At 41.0% G+C, this 26,329-nt stretch overlaps 1 protein-coding gene across 3 annotated transcripts; it reads left to right on the top strand.

The window, feature by feature from the left end:
• Positions 1 to 786: 786 nt before the first annotated feature.
• Positions 787 to 25,986, top strand: slc27a4 (solute carrier family 27 member 4). Of its 3 annotated transcripts, XM_018670458.2 has the most exons (15): positions 2,484 to 2,578; positions 6,011 to 6,100; positions 10,394 to 10,555; positions 13,607 to 13,817; positions 13,987 to 14,170; positions 15,705 to 15,863; positions 17,468 to 17,537; positions 17,736 to 17,827; positions 18,098 to 18,207; positions 18,472 to 18,681; positions 18,940 to 19,066; positions 19,406 to 19,543; positions 19,635 to 19,799; positions 20,590 to 20,736; positions 21,018 to 25,986. In XM_018670458.2, the coding sequence occupies exons 2-15, from the start codon at positions 6,087 to 6,089 to the stop codon at positions 21,173 to 21,175; spliced, it is 1,947 nt and encodes a 648-aa protein (XP_018525974.1). In that variant the 5' UTR covers positions 2,484 to 2,578; positions 6,011 to 6,086; the 3' UTR covers positions 21,176 to 25,986. The 3 variants fall into 3 exon arrangements, with proteins under 3 accessions (XP_018525976.1, XP_018525974.1, XP_018525975.1); XM_018670460.2 differs by lacking the exons at positions 2,484 to 2,578; positions 6,011 to 6,100 and adding an exon at positions 787 to 986; XM_018670459.2 differs by lacking the exons at positions 2,484 to 2,578; positions 6,011 to 6,100 and adding an exon at positions 8,287 to 8,755.
• The last annotated feature ends 343 nt before the right edge of the window (positions 25,987 to 26,329 follow it).

Below are 26,329 nucleotides of genomic sequence, written 5' to 3'. Positions count from 1 at the left end.
TGAACATGACCTTTTGCTTTGCTAATCCACCACCGATTTAGATTTAGAGCACTGGTGGCTTTGAATTAGTCTGAGAGGCAGCTTGGTTGGTGAGCGGTCTACAGTAGCCTCAGTTTAGATTAGCGCGTGAATACATGGCACAGCATTGCTCTCTGATTATGCAATATTCTTCTCAGTCAAGAAGTGTGTGGGTTGTTTTAGACAGAGAGACAGAAAGAGAGGGAGTCTGTATGTAAGTGTTGAGAGAGGGAATCAGAGGAAAGATGTGATGAGGACAGAAATAAAGGAGTCAACTTAGGCAGTGCTTTGACACCATCTGGTGGTCAATAAGGACACATCCCAGTCAAACACTAGGCTGCAGTATAGAGACTGGTGGAATTAGCAGAGTTGAAACTTTGATCAAACAGAAAGTTAGTCTTTTAATCGTTATGTTTAAAGGGCTTAGAACTTTTGCTATAACCTGGTTACAAATTTTATTTTAAAAAGTTTACATTATGAATAATTTGTTCCCAAGTAGGCTACAAATTATTTAATATAAATTCGTTTGATCATTTACTGAATGATCGTTAGAGCTCCCGAATAACTAAATAGTATGCAGAGGGATCCTTGGGAATTAACGAATACAGAATTAACGAAGTTAATAGTCTCCCAAAACTATTAGAGCCGCAAACGAGTCTCAATCGCCATTTTCCACACTGTCGTTGCCAGGGTGACCTAACTACTCGAAGTCCCGCCTCTCGGTTTCAAGAACCAATCAGGTTTTAGATTGAGTCTGATTACCGTCAGGCCGCGAACTGCAAACTTCCTACTGTTCCCTGTGCTCGTATGCTGTGTTTTACCGCATCAAATCGACCCTAACATGTTATTTTTCATAATATTTAATACACTATGAACACAGAGCAGCCCATCGAAACCCGCTGTAGTGCAAATAACTGTTCCGTTTCAACGCCGGAGGGGAACGACTTGAAGAAAGGAGCACTGAGAAGGTAATTCAGTGTAACGTTAGCTCTATCAGTAGCTTGTCTAGCTAGCTGTCGTCAAGGCTAACTCCAGATAACATTAATGTCAGGCATTACTGATTTAGTTAATCACTTTAAAAATGTTGACATAAGTCACATGTAATTTCACTGTCCCCATGTATCGCTGAGTTATTGTCTCAACACGCCCCTGACATGACATGTGCTGTAACTGTGACGTTTATGTTGTTAGTTTAAGATGTTATTGCTGTAGCTTTAAAGATGCTAACCCCAGACATCATAACGTTTTTCTCTGTTTGTTTGAAACAAACAGAGGAAAAACGTGTTTGTTTGTTTGAAACAAACAGTTTGTTTGTTTCAAACAAACAGAGAAAAACGTGGGAAAATTTATGTGGGAAAATGGCTAAGTGAATGCCTTTTCTGTCAGCGTTTACACATTTTGCTGTTGACCACTAAATCAGAAACCATCTTTTCTCTGTTGTAACATTTTAAAAAATCAATCCATCTACCATTTCACACTCAAGAGGTTCATCTGAATAACTCTTTTTTTAACTGTTAAAATGTAAAATATACTTTTTGTAGAACTTGTCAAAGTTGGTTTTATCATGTCAGAAATTCAGAGCCTGCTGATGAGTATCTGAGTATGCCTTAGTTTGATCATTATCAGACATAGCCAGGAAACTAACAGAGACATTTTTCTTTATACAAACACACAGACAATCCAACTGTTATAGTTATTGCTGACCAGTCACCTCAAAGACACTTCTGTTATTCTTTAAACATTTACTCACGAAAAGTATTGTGTCTTTGTTATATTGTCAAAGCATCTGTGAGTATTGTGAAAAGCACTATAGAAATCTGATTTATTATTATTATTATTATTGTTGTCAGCAATAGTTTCCTTCCCTTCCTTCCCTAGAACTCCATTCTCAAAGTTTAAGAAAGTACACTCCAACTTCAAATCACCCGTAAGTAAATCCCCTCTCTGTCTGTAACACACACAGACGCGCACCTAAATCCTGTATTTAGTGCTACATGTGCATTCCACTATCATGGTTGTTTGTTTTGCACCTCACAGGTTCAAGTAACTGAGAGAGCTAAAGTTAGTCCTGCAGAGGAAGTGGCAGACCTAGAGAGGAGAAGAGAGCAGCTGGACACAGAGATAGCACAGCTGGAGGCTGAGTGAGTACAGCTGTGTTTTTCTGGCTGTATTTCTGTTTTTAAAGCCCATTTTGAATAGTAAGTGTTGAGGTTAAGAGTGTAGCGTTGACTGCCTATAGCTCAGTTTAGGATTAGGGGACAGGGGATGATTAATGATGATTCCCACAAGTAGTACCTTAAAACCAATAATACCCATATCAGTATCTTCTTTTCTGCACATAGTTTGTCTGTATTAATCTGATTTATCTCTTTCTTAAATGCTTGCATTTTTCTGTGCATGCCTATGTATAAGCATTTGCACAGATCTGCTTTTGTGTGAACCTAATTGTGTGTTTGTTTTTCCAGGGGATACAGAGAAGAGGAGCTGGAGCATCATATTGATATGCTGCATGAATACAATGACATCAAAGACATTGGGCAATCACTCCTTGGCCGTATTGGTAAGATAACTGCTCATATCGACTGGATATCTTTCCTATTCACTAGTTTGAAGTGGCATTTAAAGGTGCTAGTGACAGTAGGCTAGCTCAGTTCTTTTGATCAAATCGGAATGGTGTCATTCTAACTCTAGTGCACAGTCTTACACAGACTGGGTCTAATTTGTCTTCCATGTGGACTGAGGTGTGGAAAATCGATGATCTGAAAGTGGCTTGAACCACCCACAGTATACATGTAATACTAAACATGTCTCCAGTCATTATAGGATGTATTCTCTCCTCACTCTGTTAGCCATGGCCTTTTTGTTACCATGACAGATGAAGTGCAGTTGCAGCTACAACTTATGATTTATTTTCTGAAATTTCTTTCCAAGCTTTCCACACCAAAAATGTGTGTTGCAAGATGACAGCTAACCAAAACCATCAACTGAGTGAGCTGTCTGTCTGTCTATATGACTCATGTTCACACTTCTTGGCTCACTTATTATCAGGCAGTGTGAACCCTGAGCAGACTAGATGAGACATATGACAATATGTCTTTTTCTGGTGTGATTTGGATAGAAGAAAACAAACCATATAAATGTGTGAACTATCTTAGTGACTGAGATAAATGTAAGCAAACACCCTTGAACAGAGAGACAACATTTGATTTACCGCACAATCATATACAGACATTGTTATCACAGTCTAACAGATTATGGTATTTTGGTGTATATGCACCAACGGTATGTGAATTTATTTTAAAAAATCATGGAAGGAAATATTTGAATAAACTATTATCTCATTAGGAATTGTAGCTATTGCATGTGGGAAACATGTTAAGGAAAACAGTTAGGTTTTGCTTTGTCACATTACAATATACTGATAATGGAGTTGTTCTACTGCCAGCCACCAGAGGGCAACAGAGCAGTGTCAAAGAGTCTGAAGCAAAAGCCAAGCCCATTTTTTCATTTAACCTTCAACAGTATTTAATCCCACAACACTGATTATGTTTCCACCTGGATTGTAAAATATTCAGTTTCATTAGATTAACACTTGTCATGGTTTAAATGTCTCTCTTATTTGGGTTTTGTACTCAGATTCCCAGCTGATCAGTCTTAAATAAACCAGCCACTGAAAGTCTGCTAATATTGATCAGCATTGTTCTCATACATCATTTGACACAACATGGTTATGAATGCAATACTTTTGTGGTACATACAGTGATCACCTAACTCAGATCACTACTTTCCATCACTTTCCCTCGTCAGTGAGATCAAATGTGCCATTTCACCCTGCAACTTTTACCATAATTTCTGTGACAGTGCATCATACTGTGTAAGTCTGTAAAGTAGTAATGAATGTGCATTTGGGGTACACCAGTATGAGGAAATAGGCTGTAATCCGTGAATGAGTGTTGTAAGCCTTTCAGCTTTATTTGTGTGCATGTACTGCAACTGCATGAGGTTGAGGAAATGTCGAGAAGTTGACACCTTTCACACTGTTAGGAAAGTTTTGGTGAATCACAGCCAAGTCACATTATGGCCTGTGCATGGGTCATAACAAACATGACTTTTTACCTACTTTGACATGCATGTGCTTTATGTGTGGTGTTAAATGCTATCTGGAATCCCTCTGATTTAGTCTGCTGATCCTTGCAGAATATGTACACAGGATCAGCACAGACAGTTATACATTTCCTGGTATGCTCTGATGTCACTTATTTTCCATTTCTGCTGTAATCTACTAATCTAAAAACTGGGTGAAGTTTCATTTTAAATCTGTATTGTGAGTTAAAAGCTGGCTGTCTCTTTAAATTCTCCCTCAGTACAGTGGAGGGTCAGGATGATAATGACCTCTCAGTGAATGGAGATGGCGTTTCCCCTCTGACACAATGACAGTCTTTCACATCACCGACACACACACACACAATTACAATCTCTGTCTATCATGCAGACACATGCATACACTCACGCCACGCATACACACACTGTCTAATACAAACACTCTTCCTGCCCCCCCCCACCTCTCTCTCTCTCTTTCTCTTTCTCTCTCTCTCTCTCTCTCTCTCTCTCTCTGTCTCTGTCTCTGTCTCTCTCTCTCTCTCTCTCTGTGTGTCACTTTCTCTCAAACACATAGACACACTTTCACAAAGAGTCTACACTTAAACACTGAGTTGCTGTTGTACTTTATGCTGTTATGCTGAGAGGGAGGGGATCAGTGGGCAGCCTGCAGAGAGAGACAGGAGACAAGTGGAGATGCCCTGCAGTACCCCCTAAAGACAACTGTCCCTTTGTCTTTCACCACGTCTGTCTGTCCGTCTGTCTTAAGGTCATTGTGACTTAGAACTGTCCTTATTGCTTATTTGCATTTCAATTTTCACAGATTTAGAGCTATTTATATCAGCTGTGAGTTTCAGAGTTCAATCTGTGCATATAATTGATCAATTTTGTGTGTGTGGTGATATAATAATGGGTGTGTTTGGATTTATATTTTCAGTTTCAGGTGAAACCAAACATTTTGAATGTATAGAAAAAGTAGTAATTCCCTATTCTTAGCTTTGGTCAAAAGTTTTAAATTATTCTTAATTATTCCTGACAGATTCTGTTGTTTATAATCAACAGTGTTATCCCTGACTTTCTTCACCGTTTCCAGTTGTAGGAAATGATGGCAAAATTCATTCATTTGAGACTTAAGTTTGAAATTGGCATTTACTATTCATGTATAATACTTTCTACAGTGAAATTTCATGAAATGTCAGAGAAGGTAAACATACAGGATAACAACAAGCTAATGAAGTCTGTTGAAGAGTGCTGTTGTAGCTCTAGGCTTTCAACAGCACTGCATGTACACACCCTCGCTGAACCAATATTATTTGCATAAGGTAAATGAGAAACAGCTGCACCACTTAAGTGCAGAGCTGTTTTTTTACTATAGTCAAGGCTAGTTAGAAGACCAGGTAAAGATATGTATGATGGAGAGAGAGAGAGAGAGAGAGAGAGAGAGAGATTGTGTAGTCAGTTGCTGCTGCTTCTCCATTGTAATGTCTTTTTAAAATTTTCTTTCAGTGCTAGTTATGATAAATTGCGATAGATGTGTTATGTCCTCTTATTCATAGACTACACGTTATTACTCAGTTGATCTAATTAAGTCTATGCATTAACTGACAAAAGAGGCAGATATCTACTAGTGAGGCTGATTTGCCAGATATATTAGATGATGTACAGGAAATTATATTTAACAGGGTTAGAGAGAAAACTTTGAATAATTTTATATTTTGAGAGTTTCAAAGATACTGTATAGATCTTTTTCCCTAAGTACAGGCCTTATGTTTGAGGTGATCCAGTTGTCTAGTGCTATGATGTGGTCTTGGTCTGTTTGGTGTTCTGAGACAAGAGGACTTAGACCATGTAATCTGCTGAAATGGCCTAACCCCCACTTTACTGTGTCTTGCAGCTGCTCTGAGGGGGACCACCACACGAGATCTCTACAGCCACTTTGGTCTGGAACTGGATGACTGAAGGAAAAAAGAATGAAAATACAGTGGTGAGAATGGGTCCTAAGAACAAGGGGAGAGGGGCATAAAGATGAAGAAATGAAAGGACTTTTTGATAGAATGGATTTGGACTAAAGATGTGACTGGAGAAACTGTGCCTGAACTTCCTTTTTCAAACAGAGGTTTGTCCATTTTCTTTGCAGTTCTGTTTTCACCTCTTTACAGAGAGAGATTTGATTAAGGGCAGTGAGCATGATAAGAGGAGAGTGATGTTAGTCCAGGAGGCAGGCCTGATATTTAAGAGAGACATTATATTTTAAACTATTAACTTAACACTGTGACAGAAAACAAATGTTTATATTGTATGACTTTTCTTCAGTCTGTGGCCTACCTTGGTTGTGCAAGAATATAAATGGTACTGAGACACAACTTTGAAGGGACTTGTTCTGTTTTGATATTTGAGCTTATCTAAATGGAGTGTGGATAGGGGTATGTGTGATGGCTGTATGAGTGTGAGATGTTCCTCTGACTTTTACAGAAAGCAGGAATGCTGATCCTTAAAGTGAAAACAATTAAGTAAATGCATCCATCAACGTGAAAATCTAAATGTTTAAAATAGATGCATTTAGTTTGACAGTCCACTTTTTTTACTGGGTCTGTTCTGTTGAATTTAGTCCAAATTGCAACACATTAGTGTGGTAACATCCCCCCTGCAGGTCATGTTAAAGTCAGTCGCTTCTTTAAAATATTGTAGTAGAGGAAAAAAGGATATTAGACATCTGTCACACTAAAATTTCCTGCCTGTTCCACTGGATCATCCAAAACTTAAAGAGAACAAAAAAACAAAAAAGAGAGGGTTGGGTACCTACTTCCTTTATTTAAAAAAGAGTCCCTAATTGCCGTTCTGTCTGCCTGAAATACTCACTATATGTGAAGCAAACAAGTGGCATAATGTACTGGGTGTGCCCTTATCTGTCTGAGAGCCCCTGATAATGTGTCTTCTTGGACTGATAGCGGCTGAGTAGCTGCATGACTCTGATGATGCTGTTTGACTGTGTGTGTGTGTGTGTGGTGTGAGAGAGAGAGTGAGTTTGTGTGCCAATGGGCATCTGTTCTCTTGCAGAAAATTGTGAGTGTGTGGTGAAAATGCATGTGTGCGTGCACTTTAGTCCCTCATTTGCAGGTCAAAGCTCATCCTGTTTTCTTATCCCGATCTTTGCATCGCTTATCGTTCATTTACCATCTCACGGTACTTGGTTCGGTGTGGTGTATGTTTATGTAGCCAATGGCAACAGATGATAACCACAGATCAAGGTCTTTGGTTTTCTTGCAGATGGAATCCGCAATTTGAAAATTAGTTAAATGTAGTAATGCCCTGCAGTAGTGACCTACAGCTGTTTGTTACAGTAGACCCTTTGCAATCTCTCGTGGTTATGCAATGAGTTTCATGATGTGTCACGTTGCTGTGATGAACACTGTGTAAAATGTCAGCCTCCTTGAATCATTCAAAAATAGGCCTAAGTTATTCTGTTTTGTCATTGTAGGTTGTAAGACTTTATTGACTTACCACAAAAAGTCTCAGAGTGGAGGTTGGACTTACACTTATAATCATCTTTCAGTCCTGTCTGTACCTGCAATTCCAGATATTCATGTAAGCTTCATCTGCTGTATTTTCGCACTTATTGGTTGCCAGCCACGTGAGTGCTAAGATAATTGCAGGTTTTCAACAGAACAACCAGCCTCCACCCCAAGAGCTACCTAAATCATGCAATCAGCTGATGTAGTGTTTGGTTGCAGTGAAAACCAGAAGGCTAATGGCTGATAGGTTTCCAGTTTTTATTGTAGACACTGGCCAAGGGTGGCAAAAGATAGTGAAGTCCTGGACATTGTTTGAAACCTCGTTCCTCGGGTCCCCTCTGTTGACACATGGGTACTTAAAGTGCATCTTGTGGCTGAGCGCGTAGTAATGAATGGACGTTGTGAGGCGGACTCTACGGGCAAAGAGGCAGGGCTCGTTTTACGCCACACACGGTTCCGCATCGGGGCCTACGCTTGTCACTACCGGGTGGAAACTGCTACGCGTGCTGGCCTCGCCGCTGCTGCCTTGTGGAGCTAGAACAGGCAGGGCCGCGCCGCATTTCCTCTTCACCAATGCCGCAAACCCCGCCCCTGCCGGATGGGACATGTTAAAAAATCGCGCTCTGCTATTGGCCCTGGCGGCCGCCCGTCAGCGCTTATTCCTGATACACTGATGGGACGCTGACGGTGGTGGGCGGGCGCAGCTAAGAAAATTATAAGGTCATTTGAATTACGCTTGCTAGCGAGGTTATCGGCTACAATGAACCCAGAAATGATATCAGCGATTGTGACAATGAACGGACGATGATCTCGGGGTCAAAGTCGACGCGCACAGCCAGGCGAATTTGACTCCCGACCCTACCGGAGGAGAGGAGCAGCAGCAGCGGCGGCGAAGGCGGCAGCAGCTCGTTGTGGTATTAACAACAGGAGGGGATCCCGGTGCGTGTGCCTGTCGTTGTGTTGGTTTCTGTGAGCCTCTGTCAAGCCCAAGCCGAGCGGCGGTGAGGAGCGGAGGGGGGGCGACCAGGCTAACCTGTAAGCCGATCAAGGTGGAATCGCACACAACGAGTTTCACGTCAGGGATTTCGGCGCACCTACATGCTGTAACGGTGTGAACGAAGTGCAAGGTATGTGAGCGGAAAAAAAATTGGTCATCCCAGCCACAGCCCTAGCTGACTGAGCGCCCCCGTGATTATCAACTTCACGGATGGGTCCGGTTATTATTTGCTGGGAGAAAGGGGATAGAGTCCGGCAACGACTCTCTCCCTCTCTCTCCCTTGTCCTTTGTCAACCTTGTGTGCGCTCAACCCCGCTGGCTGGAGTCTGGAGGTGGCTCGACACTGTAATATCAGGCAGCTCCCGGTAATTTTACATGTACGTGGGAGCTGCGTATTCGGCACGTTTCTTCATCGTAAAAGAGGCTGCTGATGTTGTCACACTGTCCATCCGCTTCCTCGCTTTAAGCCGATGCGCGCAATACGCTGCGCATCCTGCTTCCCAGGCGCGCCTGTTACCATAATAACCTACATCGGGGTTAGCCAGATAAATGTTGTCCCGCCGGGTTAGGATCGAATGCCCCCGTCTGAAGGCGCACATGGCGTGGCCAGCGAGGTGTAGCCTGAAACAACAGTGGGCTGAGCCTCGCTTATGATTTCCCCATCCACTACCGCAATATGATGCTACGCGCCTTTTAAATTTCCGGGTGTAGCAGCAGCAGCAGCAGCAGCGAATGATGAGGCTCTTTTTTTCTTACTGTGAGGTGGCTGTTGCCCTCTCACAGCATTTCCTCCCTCTTGACGTGCGACAAATCATACCATGTATATTCACTGGACACTCAGAGTAATTTAATCGTCCGCACAGAGCGCCGGTGTACGTTTTGAATAGCAGCACAGCTGTTTAATTAGCATGATAAAACCATCATCACCATTACAGCCACGTCCAGGGATGCAGAGCGATAAATATCTAGTCAGCATCTTGACTCCAGAAAACACGCTGCACTATTATAAGACAGAAATCTTCCCAAATATAGAGTCTAAGTTGTTGTGCCATGATTATAAACAGAAATAACCCCCCAGTGTTTTTTCTGTGTAGGCTAATGAATAGATAATAAGCAGTGTAAACGTATCTTTTACTGGTTTAGGATCATCTTCCTAGCTATCAGGTGGCAATGTCAACACATGCTGTCCTCTCTGCTGTTCTCAGCTGTCATGACAAGACTATTCACTTTGAGTTAGGGTTTCCCCAAGGTCTCTGTTGCCTTGGGCTTTTATTCAGCTGCAAGAGAAAAGGAAACCCAAAGATTTGCTTGGTTTTACAGATTCTGCACATGTAAACAGATGTACTACACTCCTATGTGTAGTTGTTTATTTACAAAATGTTTGTGCTTTCTTTGTACACAATCATGGCCACTTAGGGATTTCATACAAGATGAGAAGATACAGTAAATGACTCAAATTTTATTCTCTTGTTTCATATGGGCCACCCCTTCTTCCTTCACTGTAAACACACAGTCCATTCAAGCTGAGTCACCGGACTGAAATGGGCACAGGATTTCTAAACAGAATCAAAGTAGATAGCATTCTGAAGTGGCTGGTTTGAATACCACTGTGAAGATGCAGATTCAGTAACACTTTGGCTTGCTTTAACCACACGTAACCTTTCTCCCACTGAACTGATGTTTGGTCTGAAATGTTTGTGATTAGTAACCAGGCTCTGCAGCCCGGGGCCCATTATCTCTATCTATTTATGTGTGTGCATTCTTTCAGGATGATGCGTCTAGCGTGCTGCACAGCCCTGCTGTTTGTGTTGAGGCTGCTGGTGGGCTTACCTTGGTACCAGGTTCTCCCAGCCATCTCAATCTTCTACCTGGGAAGTGGAGGATGGAGCTTCCTGCAGATTTTTGCCAAAACAGTTGGCAGAGACTTACAGTAAGCACAGGGATGCTGTGTGTTAATGATGAATAATTAAACCTAAAAATGTCATAGAATTTGAATGCTTTTGTTTTTGTTTTGAGCATGGACAAATTACTGCTATTGATTGATTTCTTTATTTTTCATTCACTGTTTTTCAACCAGTTATGTCTTGTCTTAACTGTCTGTTGTCACAGGGAGTGTCAGCTGAAATATAGTGCAGTCTGTATGTATTTTGACAGTGACAGATAATCAGTTGTTTTGGCTCTGCACTCCAGAACATTGAGCTGTAAGTGAAACGGTGACTACGAGGGTAAAGTGCTGACTTTCAGCTTTAATTTTGAGAGTATAAACATCCACATTGTTTGAACAGTCTAAGAACTAAAGCATTATCATGGTCTCACTGCACTGCACTTTTTATGCAAATAATTGGCTGTGATTCCAACAGTATTAATTTAATATGGATTGGAGAACAGCTTGAATCATTTCATTTCAAATCTAGTGCACTGGATACACAGCCAGAACAGAAAATGTGTCACTGTCCAAACACTTACAGGCATCTCTTTGAAAAAGTTCCTAAGGATAGTTGCAGTCAGCCAAACTAAGATCTTGGACACAAAGTAATAAAAAACAGGCATTTGGACACAGTGTAGTTGTTGACAAACAGTGAACACCAAAAATTATTCCATATAAAATTAAAAAGTCAGAATAGGACCACTAAAAATTTTGCAGGTCTTTGCTTATATGACAAGACATTAGTGCAGGTAGGGCAGGGCTATAAATCAGAATGATCATTTATCACCACTCAGTTGAATGATATGTGATGAAACAATGGTCTTGACTCACAGACCATAATGCTATTCCAGTTAAGCATTAAAAGAACATGCACTGGGTCAAGTTCCCTTAAAAACAACTGAGCCATTTTTGAACATCTGATTTTGTTCCTCACAATGCTAAAAATTTTCGTCCACGTGCAATTGAAGTGCTCTTCACATCTAACCCTGCAAAAATGTAGTCCATCATCTTTGAAAGCAGTTTTGAAGAATCCACCGGCCAGGACCCGAGGCTCTTCCTCAACAGGCCTAGTTTTAAAGCAAGGTTTAGCTGCAAATTCCTGTCCTGCATGTTTCGCAACTCTGTGACATGGCAGGTAGCCTGAAATATTTTAGACAAATAGAGAGGATGGGGAAGGAGCTAATCTTTTAACCGTCTTGCCCATATTTACAGTTTGAGATGGTTTTGGTTTGTGGTTAACTGTCATTTTTCCTCAATACTTAAGTGATTGTAAAACAGGAAATTGTAAAATATGGCCTTTAATGACCTCTTCATGAGTCATAAGTCAAAGTTTCTGTGACCCGTTGTATACAAAAAAACACCTCTGCTCTCCTATTGTTAGAGAATTAAAGATCACAGTTTCAAAGGCTATATTATAAAGACTTTTTGCTGAATTGTCATACTATAAGAGCATACCGTAACTAACTTCTCATCTTCTAAAGACCAGTAACTACCTAAGTGTCAGCCTCCAAGTTGGGCACACCTGCTCAGATACAGCTACCTAAAACTGTAATTGTAGTTCTTGTAATGTGGTGGCTGTTTGCGTATTGACAATGTTTGAAGCCTCAAGGTTAAAAATTTACTATATCTAAGTCTGTCAAAGCGGTGACTCATAAATTCTCATTGTGTAATGTGGTGTGACAAGGCTTAGGTATTTACATTGTTAGAAGCACTGTGGGTCACATCTTAATGCCTTTGTACACTAAACCAACCTCCAGTATAAACAGCTCTGTCCCTGCAAATGCCAGCGATTGTATCTGGGTGGTTTGGTAGGCGTATAGCGTCTGTGTTTGCTAGACTTGGTTTTAAGTAGGTTTTTTTTACTTAATAGTGCAATGCAGTTTGTTGCCAGTGTGAAAGTCCACTCATGAGCATGAATGAAGGAGATATAAATCACAGAATTTAGTCATCAGATTAATTATGGGTCTATCTAAAAGTCACTTTGCTAACAATAAGTTAGCATGACTAAAAAGTAGCTCAATAAAAGAAACCAATTTTTTGGTTTAGAGTTCATGTAGCTTCTCTGTTGCATTAGAAAGAGCTCCAAGCAGCTTTATTGTGGACAAGTGTTCAAATGAAATAAGTGAATCAACTGTGCAACAATAAATTATGGTTATCTTTACCAACATGAAGCCTAATCCCCCATGTAATGATAAACGTATAATCACCACCACAGTGTTGCCATGAAGTGACTTGGCTTGATAGGTTTTTATGAGGTCTCTGTAATTATACAGCGCTCAGTCGAAGACCCACTGCGTGCACCTTTGCACCATAGATGCAAAGTATTGAGTGAGATGTTTCTATTTATGGAGACTTTGTCCCATGGACCCATTCAACCACCTCTGTCATAACCTTTTATGCCAAGTGTTGTTACGTATTGTACAGTATAGGTAGATAGTAGAATAAAGGATAGATGCCCTTAGTTGGTCAACTATAGATGTGGATAAGCTTCAAAGTACACTGCAGTGTTACATGTCATGCATACCTCATATTACTGCTGATCATTATCTGAAGAATATCTGTGTTTTATGTTTAATTTCTCACCATGCATGCATCCACTGTGCAGAGAAAGTGATTGATTTCACTACAGAGTTAATTCTTAAAACCTGCCTGAGACAAGTGTTGGAAATGTCACAATAAACATATAGTTGACTGTTGTATTTTTACATTATTGTTGCATGGTTACACAGTTGCAAACTTTGTCAGTCAACAGAAACATTCTTTGCTCAAGAGCAACCAAATTCACAGCGCTGGCATGTGATTACAGTTATTTTTGGCATCTGAGACTCAAAAGTCCTTAAAATCACCAAAAGGAGAGTTTTCAGAAAAAGTTTCTTTTCACAGCTGCAGTATATATATATACATATATCATGACTACACAACTGGAAACAAAATAAAAGTGTCAAATTAATATTTACGTTAACATTCATACTGAAATGAATTAAAATTATTTAATAAAACGTGAAAAATATGGAAAACCTCTCTTTTAATATTAATTTTCTCTTGTTACTTTAGTGCTGCTGGTGTGTTGTTGCGGGTGAAGATGAATGTCAGACGCCACCTCAGAGAGAAGAACACAATTCCCAAGATCTTTGCTGAAACAGTGCAGCGACATGGAGACAAAACGGCGCTCATCTTTGAGGGGACTGGGGAGAGGTGGACCTTCCGACAATTGGACGAGTACTCCAACAAGGTGGCTAACCTGCTGCTGGAACGAGGTTTCAGGGTAAGTCTACAAAACAAAAATTTCCATACAGAATGAGGGGGAAAAAGACTTCTGTGGCTAATTTAACATGTCATGTCCTAACAAACTCTTTGTTGCATATAACTGCTTTTGATTCAGCTTTAAAAACCTACCCACTGCAGTTTGACAAGCTTGTCTTTTTTCTTTTCAGGAGGGCGATGTGATTGCCCTTTTCATGGAGAACAGGTCCCAGTACGTGGGCCTCTGGCTGGGCATGGCCAAGATCGGAGTAGAGGCCGCTCTCATCAACTTCAATTTGAGACTAGAGGCTTTGGTCCACTGTGTCACCATCTCCAATGCCAAGGCTGTGGTGTTTGGCTCAGAGCTGACTGATGGTGAGAGCAGGGGAGAACTGGGGTGGGGGGGGGGTTAAGTTAGAGATTAGAGAGGCATCTGAAGGATGTGTTACAGATTTTGTTATGGTTGCTGGAAATCTGAGGTTTGCCATAGAGAACATTGCCTTATGCTGATGAGTGTTGATCTACGTCTGCTGTGATGAGACTTGTGAGTGGTGCAACAGAGGTCATAAAAGAAAGATAGGTTTTGAAAGAGGTGTCTCTTTAAATGGCTGACGAATGGAAAGAAGGGAAGATGTAATGAAGAGGGAAGTGGAGAAATGTCTCCATTATCATTCTGCAGCGTTCAAGGTCTGACCAAAGAAGATTGACTGATAAATGATAAAATGAAACAGATAAGAAGCATATAAGGAAGGATGTGTTGACCTACAGCCCTGAAATGTAGACAGATGTCTACAGTACGCTAAAAACTGATAATACACTATTAACTAGAGATTTTCAAAACAATAATAATAATAATTTTTCATATTTTACTGTTTTATACTGAACAAAAACTAAAACGGCAGAGCTGATTTATAACCACTGTAAAGCTCCATTGAGTCACATTGTTTTTATAAATTAGTAATATTGTTACATTAAAGCTGTTGTTTTAATGGATAATAATTACAACACATAAAATAATTAAGCAGCTCTGTTTTTTCTCTCATTTAATACTGGGCTCGACCTTAGATCTGTGATATTGACGAATAGATAAACAAATTAGTTGCCAAGCAACTGTCCAATGTGCAGTGATTGGTGATTTCTATTTAGCAATAAGATTAAATAGACCATTCAAAGACTTAAAGCTACTGCTACATGAGCACATTTGTGAGTATTTTTTTTTTAAGGTACAAGTAAAACTGATATTCCCATTACAGTACCTCATCCACTAACCTGCAGTATGTTGTTAAACATGCCTTATATTGCTTAGACTTTGGAGGCTTTAATAATATAAAATTGCAGCAGCTTGGTACAATGGTCAAACATAAATTAGGGATCTGTTTCAATCTCCTCATGACTCTCCTTTTGGGTCCCTGCCCAATCTGAAAAGCCCTGATCTAAACAGTTATAAAGAGTGAATGAGTTTTGAGCTGGTCATCCTGGGACTGATGGAACAGTCTGTGTATCGGATCCCGGACGTGTCATGTGCTTTATGCCTTTAAGTAATTGGAAACGCAGCCTCTTGGCTACTGAGCAGGGCCAAAGTCGAGCCAGTAGCATTAGTTCTGAGCCAGCATGACATAAGGCTTTTAAATAAAGCTACACTGTCGTTTTTTTCAAAGGGGAAAATATGAGAGCTGTTTGAATTTGTTGGTTCCCTTTTCCCCATGCTTCCCTCACATTGATACTTGCCTGCCCTTCTTTTTTGTCACATTCGTAGGAAGGTCTAATTTGAACCCATCCTGATCCATATTACCTTGGCCCATACCTCCTTAGTTCCTTGTCTGTAGTGTTGCTTCAGTGTTGCACCACATGTAGTTACAGTGGTGAAACTAATAGAATTCGCTTTAATGTGCTTGCCTCCCTGTCATAGCCGTTTCCGAGGTCCACAGTTCAATGGGGAAGGCAGTGCAGATGTTCTGCTCTGGAGACTGGGACCCCACACGAGTCCCACAGGGAACCGAGTGCCTAGAGCCCCTGCTAGCTGGCGCCCCGTCTCACCTGCCCAACAGGCCGCAACGCTGCTTCACAGGTGAGAAAAACTGTGTCCGGCAAATCTCTCGCGAACAATCAGGATCAGCTTTTTCAAGCCATTTTACAGAAGCTTTGACTCATTTTAGGTGATATTTTCTGTGGTGTAATTATAATTCATGAAACCTACCAACAACAGATGTCATGGTTATCACCAGTAAAACTTTCTAATATTTCTTTGTGTCAAAATTTCAGCGGCGACTCTAACCAAAGTGATGTAGCAATTTCAAAAACTAATTTGTTTGCATTTACTCTGATAGTCTGGCAGCACAGACCAGTTGTCAGGTGGTGAGTAATACTTTTGGGGCCGAGGAGTGACTCAGTCAGTGAAATCACACCACTAAATCATATTGAAAAATAAACTACCAATAAACACAAGAGCAAGACAAAAAGCCTTGAATTCACAGTTTTTTCATGAAGTGAAACATTTGTGTGATTAATCAAATGATGTTCATGAGCTAAAAGAGTGAAATGATTCCACTGTTTTTACTGTTATCATTGAAGAGATTACTGAGATTGTATGGTTTGCTTGTTTGTAAGGCAACCATTATACAGAACATGGGTCAAATGGAGAATGAATTGAATCCATAATATTCCTAAACAACTCAAGTCAGTTAGCCCAAAATCACAAATTTGCCGTCAATGGCTTTATAATCTGTACAGCATTCAACACCTTTTATCTTCAGACTCTTTGTTCAGATAAGGAAAATGTATCTAGGTAGAGTAGGTAATAGTTTATTTTGTTGTTCTCTACATTACTGAGCATTTCATATTTTTATTGTATCCAGAGAGTTGATCAGTTTTATTCACAACAGTGGATCGAGTCCCACCTGCTCATTCACTTGTGCTATAGGACCCTTCAGCACCACATGACAGTCTCAGAGGCAGGTGCTGCAGTAAAACCGGTGACCTTTGGCCGTGTTCTCGCTCTGCAACGTGTTTCTCTGGCAGTCCTGACAGACTGCAAACAAAATGCATCAGCATCAGACCAGTTAGGTCACATTCAGAGGTGGTTAGAGATGCATCTGTACACATTGTGTATGTTGTTTTGAGTGAATGCAAACAAGTGCTGCTGCACTGAAGGGCTGTTGTTTATTACAGATAAAATCAGTTGCGAGCAGTAAAGCAAACCCCAAACACAAGTGGTCCATTGTGATACCAGAAATCTCTCAATTGCATGTAAAGGTAATTTGTATACATCTGAAAGCAGGATCCTCTCTCTGAATAGGCAATTGCTGTCTAACCACCAGAACATTTTACTTATACATTGCTCTCTATACCTGACAAAAAAGGGACTTAATGGTCTAATTTTTACAATCTTTAAAAAGGGATTCTGCTTTATTCTGCCTCTATCATTCAGTGCTGTAACTTAGTGGGAATGAGGTTGCAGTCAAAACTGCTATTAAGCCTGTAATTAAGGATCAAAGCCAAGCATTTTCACTCCTGCACAGCTAATCAGAAGTGAGCATTCAGCAAAGTGTTTCTTTGAAAAAACACTGCATATTTAAACACGACACTGTTCATTTTTACACACTCAAACGCACAGTAAAACCACTCATAGTGCATTTTGTTGTTATCTCACTCTCACTGTGCTGTCTGTTTCAGATCGCCTATTCTACATCTACACGTCAGGAACCACTGGGATGCCTAAAGCTGCTATTGTTGTGCACAGCAGGTAGGAAGAAGTCGTGCAGCTTTCTAACAGACACACAGGAACTGCAGCTGCTCTCTCTGTTGATCCATGCAGCTTTCATGTGTTGTACAAATACTCTTAGAAGAAGAATGGAGGAGAAATACCATAAAACTTGTTGGTTTTCTTTTCACTTATTTTACTTTCTTCTCTTTCCCTGCCTCACCCCACCCTGGTTTTTAGGTATTACCGCATGGCAGCTTTAGTATATTATGGCTTTAGGATGACATCAGACGATGTGCTGTATGATTGCCTTCCACTCTACCACTCTGCAGGTAAAGCTGTAACTTTGTGTGTACAAAGTTGAGTCAATAAGCATATTTGCCTTTATTTCTTCTTCTTTTTCCTTGTTTTTACTCCGTAATTTCACTTGGTGTACAATCAGAAAATGTCCTAACATTAGAAAAACGTATACATTATGTTACATGTTTACTATTTTAATGAAAGAAGAAGTTGCATGTTGTTGCTCTATTGATGTGTCTGTATATTTCCACGTTGTGACTAGGACTCTGTGACCCTGACACCACATATTTCTCTGTCCACAGGAAACATTGTGGGAGTGGGCCAGTGTATAATACATGGCATGACTGTAGTCATCAGAAAGAAGTTCTCTGCCTCGCGTTTCTGGGACGACTGTGTCAAATACAACTGCACTGTAAGCATAGTTTAAATTACAAGTCTCTGCCACAGATTTAGTTATTGAATAGCACTCTCCAGCCTCTCAGTGTTTGCTGAAAAGACCTCTTCCCTGTCACTTTCTATAAAAGCAGTCTTGAGATTTTATGTTATTCCCCAGCTAAACTCTGTGAATACATTTTTTTCATTATTGTGAGCTTGGTATTAAATCAGTAATCAGTCTATTCATATCTCAGTTATGTCTCATTGCTAAACTTTTGTTTTTCTTATCACCATCCTCCAGATTGTGCAGTACATTGGTGAGATCTGCCGATACCTGCTGAACCAGCCAGTTCGGGACACGGAGCGGCAACATCGGGTGCGCATGGCACTGGGCAACGGCCTTCGCCAGTCCATATGGGAGGAGTTCATGAACCGCTTCAATATCCCGCAGATTGCAGAGTTCTACGGAGCCACAGAGTGCAACTGCAGCCTGGGCAACTTCGATAACAAGGTGGGAACATGTCCTGCAAAGAAGTGGTGATGATGCTCTTTGACCAGACTTCATAGTAGCTTTTGAGGAAAAATGCCCCTCTTCTGAAATCCTGCGACTACCACCACCCACTCTGCTGTTCTATAAATGAGTTGTTTTCTCAGTTTTGGGAGCTTCTTGTTAACACAACCCAACACACCACACTTTTTTTGGCTGCTTTTGTCTTCCTCCCCATGGCGAAAGCTCTGTGATTGATGTCATGTTTCGTTTCATGTCTAGATTGGAGCGTGTGGCTTCAACAGTCAGATTCTACCCTTCATCTACCCTATCAGACTGGTGAGGGTTGATGAGGAGACCATGGAGCTCATCAGGGGACCTGATGGTGTCTGCATTCCCTGTAAACCTGGTATGTCTACTGTATACACAGCTTTACACTTTGTAAGTTTAAATTAATACCTCGGGAGCACACACAGTTGTTCATATATTCCTATCTACATCATATGTTTAATTAACAGTGAAATAAAGCTGAACATGTAGTCTGCGGTGATTTGTACTTGGACACATTTGTCTTTCAACTGTATTTATACTGCCAAAACCAACCAACCTACATCCTCCCAAAATTATAGCATTGCATTATGTTTGTAATATATGTGATTTATTTTAGACACAGAAAAACACAGATAGACACACAGTACTCTCTGAAATCTCTCTGGTCAAACCTCACTCTTTGTCTCTCTCTTTCTAGGCGAGCCCGGCCAGCTAGTAGGCAGGATCATTCAGAATGACCCTCTTAGGAGATTTGATGGCTACGTCAACCAAACCGCAACCAGCAAGAAGATTGCTCACAGTGTCTTCAAGAAAGGAGACAGTGCCTATCTCTCTGGTTAGTCACTCACACTCACACACACAGTCATTCATCGTATCCCCTGCTGAATGACATAAATTAATATGATCTTTCACCCACCTCTCACCAGGTGATGTGTTGATCATGGACAAGTGCGGCCACATGTACTTCAAGGACCGAACAGGAGACACTTTCCGCTGGAAAGGAGAGAACGTCTCAACAACCGAGGTGGAGGGAACACTCAGCAGGCTGCTAGACATGAAAGATGTAGTTGTGTATGGAGTGGAAGTACCAGGTAACACCTTCTCATGTACCTTTTGATTGTTTGATCAGTTTGTGTCTAAAAGCTCTCATTTTGGTTTGAAGCCAGTTTATCAGCTGGGTCTTAGTATTAGTGTAAAATATATATGAAATGACACCACATCTTATCCTCTTTAAAAGAATCACCCGCTAAAGCCAAAGCTAAGTCGCTGGTTTTTAAAAACAACATAGAAAGTGTGTATAGAGAGATGAATAGGCAAGAACCATACCGTCTAGTTATTACGACAGCAGTATGTTTGCTTCCTCTTGACCTATTGTGACATTAAATGAATTCTACCATTTGGAAATGTCACCACATATAAAGCTGAGCTGTAGCTGAGGCTCTGCAGACTGAGTGACACAAAAGACAAATCACAGATGCCACTTTCCAGTCGCTCTGATCAGATTAGATAACTTTATTAATCCCCAGAGGAGAGAACAAGTTGGGTCACCCATGCACAGTGACAAAAAAGATACACAAGTCATACAGATAACAAAAACAGCAAACATACTGCCACGCTGCCTGCGACTACATTAAAAAAGAAATATATAGTGCAATTAGTCAGTGATGTATAGACGTAGAGGTAAATTAACACAGGCAGACAGGTCTCATCTGCTGTACGACATTAAAATGTCTCTGTCTATATCAGCAGCGTGTGAAGAGGAAGTTAGTACCCATCACCTCCTTGCACAAACACAAGCATCTGTCTGACCTGAAAACTCAGTGGTAGACCACAGAATTAAACCTCTGACTTTGCCGTTTCCTTGTGTGTTTGTGTGCACAGGAGCTGAGGGGAAGGCTGGAATGGCAGCCATCGCTGATCCGTCTCACTCCACTGACCTGGAGAAGTTTGTGAAGGACATGGACAAGGCTCTCCCTCCGTACGCCAGACCTGTATTCCTTCGCTTCCTGCCAGAGGTCAACAAGACAGGTATAACACTCTTTTCACTGCTGTTTGTGTAAAACACGTACAAAAGCAAGGACAAATTAGAAAATTAGAATTATTCGAAAAATTGAGGCCAGGCCTTAAAATCACTGCTTATAACAATAGTAATAACAATATTTTATTGAATTTTTGATTGAATAGTCGTGTGTTTTGGTCTTTTTCTTTAAGCAGTAAGACAGTCACAGTAATTTAAAAAAAAAAAGCTAAGTGGTATTGTAGAGCAAATGGAAATACCTACATCAATTCTTTGTGACTTTATTTCTCAGGAACATTTAAGTTTCAGAAGACGGAGTTGCGTAGAGATGGCTTTGACCCCAGCGCGGTGTCAGACAGACTCTACTTCCTGGATTCCAGCAGAGGGCGCTATGTGCAGCTGGACGAGGAGCTTTACCGCTCCATTCTGTCAGGGAAACACAAATTGTGATGACAAGGCTGACCACTACATTTATATACGTACACATAGATACATGCACACACACACACATACAGATACGGTAAAGGAGACAATATTTTGTGAGCAGGACAGCAGAATGCAGAACCCCATATACACACAAAGTAATAGCCATACACATTCCCAGAGTCAAATGCCAACACATTTACATGCACACACACACACAGACACACACACACACACACAATGTATTCCCAAACCCACTTTGCTTTTTGATCCCTAAAAACAGACTTATGCACGCCACACACACACACACACACACACACACACACACAGCACCACTCCATCCATCCCTCCTGAAATCTCCCCGGCAACTCCTCTCGCTACCTCAGCAAAACACAGAGAGAGGCACAAAACTCCAGTAACCAGGTCTGTTTGGTAACTTGAAAACCACTCTTCATAGCCACACAATCCCAGTGCACACAGCCCTCAAACAGCCCCCGCCTGTTCATCATGGTCCATCAAACCAGATGTTTTGCTGGGGGACACCACTCGAGGAGGAGGAGGAGGAGGAGGTGGTGGTGGTGGTGGTGGTGGTGGTGGTGGGGTGGGTGGGTGAGGAGTACAGGCTGCCTGGCATCCAAAATGCAAAAACTTGAAACTACAGATAACCACAAACTTGATGGATGATAAAGAGGAACGTGGATTTAGTACATCTAGTGTGCAGTTTCGCAGAGGGACCCACAAGGACCTAAACTGTCTCTCTGATTGTCATTATGTTAGCGAGATTGTTTTGTGAAAGACTGGAGCCTCTACCGTTGACCTCACCTGCACAATTAGCCAGCAGTGACAAACCTGTGTGACAGCTACACGTTTCCTCTATCTGAAGTTAATTCTATCAAAGTCTTTCCTTGAACTCTCTGGTCTCCTTGTCTTCATTTCTATGCGAAGAAAATGAGGAAAGGACGCCAGGGGTTTTATTTTTTAAAGGGAACATAGATGTGAAGGATTTTTGGAAAGCCTTTGACATGTAAAAGGTTACAAAAGTAAGAACAGACCAGTGGTTGAGGCCGAAAGTTTTACTAAAGTGCAATAGGGCTCCAGCGTTCACAGTGCAATAATCAGCTGCACCACACAAGAGCTGATATAAAACAAAGCTTTGTATTTAAATATGTCTGCATTACACCAAATATATTTAAGTTGTAGTGTTTGTTTACATATTTAAGAAAATATGGACGTTTTAGTAATTTATGTTGTTGTAAAAGCTTTCTCTTTTGTTGTAGTGCAAATTTTATCATTTTTTCTGCTTTATGTGTATCCAAATCTGTGCTTTGGTAGCTCTTTGAGTTCTCGTAAGCTGCAGTGTGTATTTTATATCAGCTGCTGGAACACAAAGCAAAGTGATCTGACTGATTCAACCCTGGGCTAAATACACAGGGCTATTTCCACATACAGCACCGTTCTGTTCCCTCACTGAGCTGACGTGCAGTATGGTCGCGCGGCTGTATTGTGCAGGTTTTGTCGCAAAAGGTAGACTTTGCCTATCGTAGGGCGCGTGTACATTCTTCTGAAACATATGAAGAGGACTTGACTGAAGGGAAAGAAGCACTGAATCACCTCATCAGCGAGGACTCGTGTTTTTTGGATGATATTCTGGTGCTAAAGAGAGGGACATCGTGCCAGATTGAGGAGAGCCGAACGATCCAAAGATTCAAAGGCGGGGGAGGAGGGAGGGAGTAGAGACATTGTGACGGAGGGGATGCATTGAAATAGAGCGGTAGAAGAATAGAAAATGTGCTTTGTCATCAAGGTCTTGTCAGGTGTTTGCAATAGCTGTCATCGGAGGTTGTAGCAACATGAATGAGCATCTTCAACCACAAGCAGAGCACTGTGCCTTACTGTGAGTTCACCTCCCAGATTCACAGGCCCTGGCCCACACATAGCATCTCATATGGATCCCTGTGTTGGACTTTTACCTTTGCGCTTCTCATTCAGCTTCTCTCTACCATGACCTCATTTGTCTGTGTCCAGGTTCCCTGTCACAGTGGCCTCGCAAAGCTCACCCAAATCTTGGGAGCTCAGATTTTACTGTGAAAACCATCTCATAAAAAGCAAGAGGGGACTGACACCTTCATCCTGCCAGGTGCAGGACGAGATTGTGTTGATGTCTCACCAGGCAAATGTTGCGAGGCTGCTGTCACAGCATTTTCACGGATTCTATCCTTTGTGCTTCCTTTCCCTCGGATCTCTCAGTCCTAACTGTAACCTTAATTTGTCTTCTAGCTGTCTTTGTTTCTTGGGTTGTCTTATAGATATCATTCACCCAAGTTTCCATTTGCTCAGCACCTTTATTTTAAGCCTTTATTGTCTTTCTGCCAACCACCCCCAATCCTTTCCATTAAACCATCTCTTCCCTCTCTCCTCTGTCCTCTCTCTTTCTGACCATGGCCCTCCATCCCTTCGAGCAGGCACCTCTGTTTGACCCTGGCTGTCTCTGTCAGGCACCGAGGCTCATCCTCTGCCACGTCTGCTTCATCTTGCTGCGCTCATGTTGATTCAGACAGTGGTAAAAACAGTAGTTGAATAGATTTCAAATATTTCCCTAATCTGAGTTCTTTTAAATGTTTGATTTGATTTGATGTATTGGAAGGATTTTTCTTTTGACACCTTTTGAGATTGTTCAGGAGGTTTGGTAACATAAAGCTCCAACTACACACCCAAAAACTCTTTTCAAGTATCTTTTGTGATCTGTGTTTTGTGTAGTCTGCCATTACCCTGTGATTTTTTTCCCCCTATGCAACTCACCACATCCTAAGTCACCTACACTTCAGCCAGGCAGGTTGTTGCCAACATTTGAGGACTGGCTGTAATGTAGAGGACTTAACTTTATTCATAAGTTTTACTGTTGCAATGCTTAGGCTACTTGGTTGTCTGCAGACTGTTTCTCAGTGTGTGTCAACGGCTTGCATTAGTTTGTACTTCGCCCTGACTGACGACTGACTAACAGTTGACTTTGACAGCTGCAGTCTCCTGACAGCATCCGTCAAAGCCACTCTCACCCATCATTCCCCTGTTTTGGGAGAAAAAAAAGGACCAACGAAGCCGTTTGACAGAAATTGAGATTCATCCCTGCTTCCTCTTGTAGTCTTAGTTCAAAGAGTCTGTCTCTCTCATGTGTATTTGTTCTTTAATGATGGGTGTGAAATGTTCTCATGAATGTCTGAAAAGTAAATGAGTGACCAATGATGATGATGATGATGATGATTTTGTAAAGTAAAAGTAAGATTTACGTATCTAAGGGAACACCGTTTGGCTGTTATGATGCTTCTGTGAGGGTTGCACTTGTCAACCCTGACCACCAGGGGGCGCGTGACTAAACAGCCCCATTGCAGAGCACTCTGAATGAGATGTTTCCATTTTCACTTTTTTTTATGAGTTTAAATTATTATTTTTGAAAAACTGTTAATTATACTTTGATTGTTTCACTGCTATATATGTTTACTCTTGTTTTCTTTGCGTGAAATTATAGCTTTGTGCTTTTGGTATAAAAAAGGGGATTCATGCTTGAGTGGAAGACAATCAAATGACAGTTGATGTTTTTTGTTTGTTTGTTTGTGTTTATCTTTGGCACAAGGAACAAGCCAGGGATCTGTCTTTCCAGATTAAATTGGCTATAAATGTTGACCAGGAGCCTGTTTGCCATTTCCAAAACAGGTCAATGCACAGAACAGCCCAAGGCATGCAGGGAGTAAGGGGTCTGTTGGACAGGGTGTACTGAGGTTTTAGATCACATTTTTGACCAGACGAGGGCGCTGTTTCTTCACCCATACTTAATACTCAGAGAAGAGTCAGAGAGAGGTGTGCATAAATGTCCATCGATTACTAATTAAAGGACCTATAGCTTCAACTACTGTAGACAGAAATGTATTGGTTTAAATGGAACTTTAAATATCTCTCAAAATTTGGATTTTTTTCCCCCAGTTGTACACCAAATTTCTAACAGATTTGTTGTTCTGTGGATATTATCGGTTAAAATCACAGTAAAGGTTGTCTTTCATGTTTTTGCTTCTAAGGCTTGTTAAACAAATTCCCATTTCCCAGGTTCTCTGCACATTTATTACAGAATAAGCCAATTTAACGCTTGCCCCAATACACTGAGCATACTAAATTTAGTCTGTGGTGAGTAAATTGATGTGTAAGTTTGTTAACTTGAGCTCCAAAGTGAACAATTTTGTGAGAAAGCCTTACTGCCTTCCCAGCTCATACTGAGATCGGTCAAAATAACCACACTGAGTGTAAATCACCTGAGAAAATATGACTCCTGACTTAAAAACAAGTTATGTCTGAAGGCACAGTGAAGTTCCCAATCATGTGAGGTTCAGTACACACCAGGCAGGCCACAGATGACAAACCCTGACTGAAGACTTGTGTGTTTATGTTTGTGTTTGTCTCGCTGTCTCTCATGCCGCTGATCAACATTTCTCACCTTGCTTTTTGCACTTTCTGTCTGTCTTTTTCTCCCTGTCGTGGTCCTCAGGAACATCAAACAGTGCTAGAGAAGGAAACAAGTTTGTACATGTCTGCCTATGTGTGTGTGAAAGTTTTTTTTTGTTTTTTTTTTTTTTTAAGTATTTTACTGTCTCCTTGCACAGGCTGCAGCTCTCAGCTTGTGTGGAGTGTGTAGGGGGAGGTCTGTGAGGTGTGCTGTGTGTGTGAGACACACACACTGATGTCCTCTTGTCCACTGAAGGCTAGCTGTACACAACATGCATTTCAAGAAAATGAGATAAAAGCAGTGCTGCAAATGGAAAATCATTATTAATAAAAACTATTTAAATTGTTCACTTTGGCTCTGATTGTTGTGCCACCTTTTTAAGATGGTTTAGATGGTTGTGCATAGCTAATGGACATAGATTCTTTGTTTTTTGCGCTGGCTGTGGATGAGCTGTTTCAGCATGATCAACATGGCCATTTACCCTGAAAGGCTGTGTTTTGTTGTTGCACCAAACCTTGGGTTAAGAGGTTCACTTTAGGTTATATTTGGTTTCCTGTAAGACAATTTCCAGGTAAATTTTAAGGTAAACTGCTGATTGATTTATAACTATTCAATTCTATTCAAAAAGTATGAATGGCCCCCTTTGACAGTCCAACAACTAAACATTGACTGTATGTTCTGTATATTCATTT

This window comes from Lates calcarifer, linkage group LG9, assembly GCF_001640805.2.
Source record: "Lates calcarifer isolate ASB-BC8 linkage group LG9, TLL_Latcal_v3, whole genome shotgun sequence".
Classification (NCBI taxonomy): domain Eukaryota; kingdom Metazoa; phylum Chordata; class Actinopteri; family Centropomidae; genus Lates; species Lates calcarifer.
The sequence above is the reverse complement of the archived record's forward strand: the minus strand, read 5'-3'. Positions and strand labels throughout refer to the sequence as shown.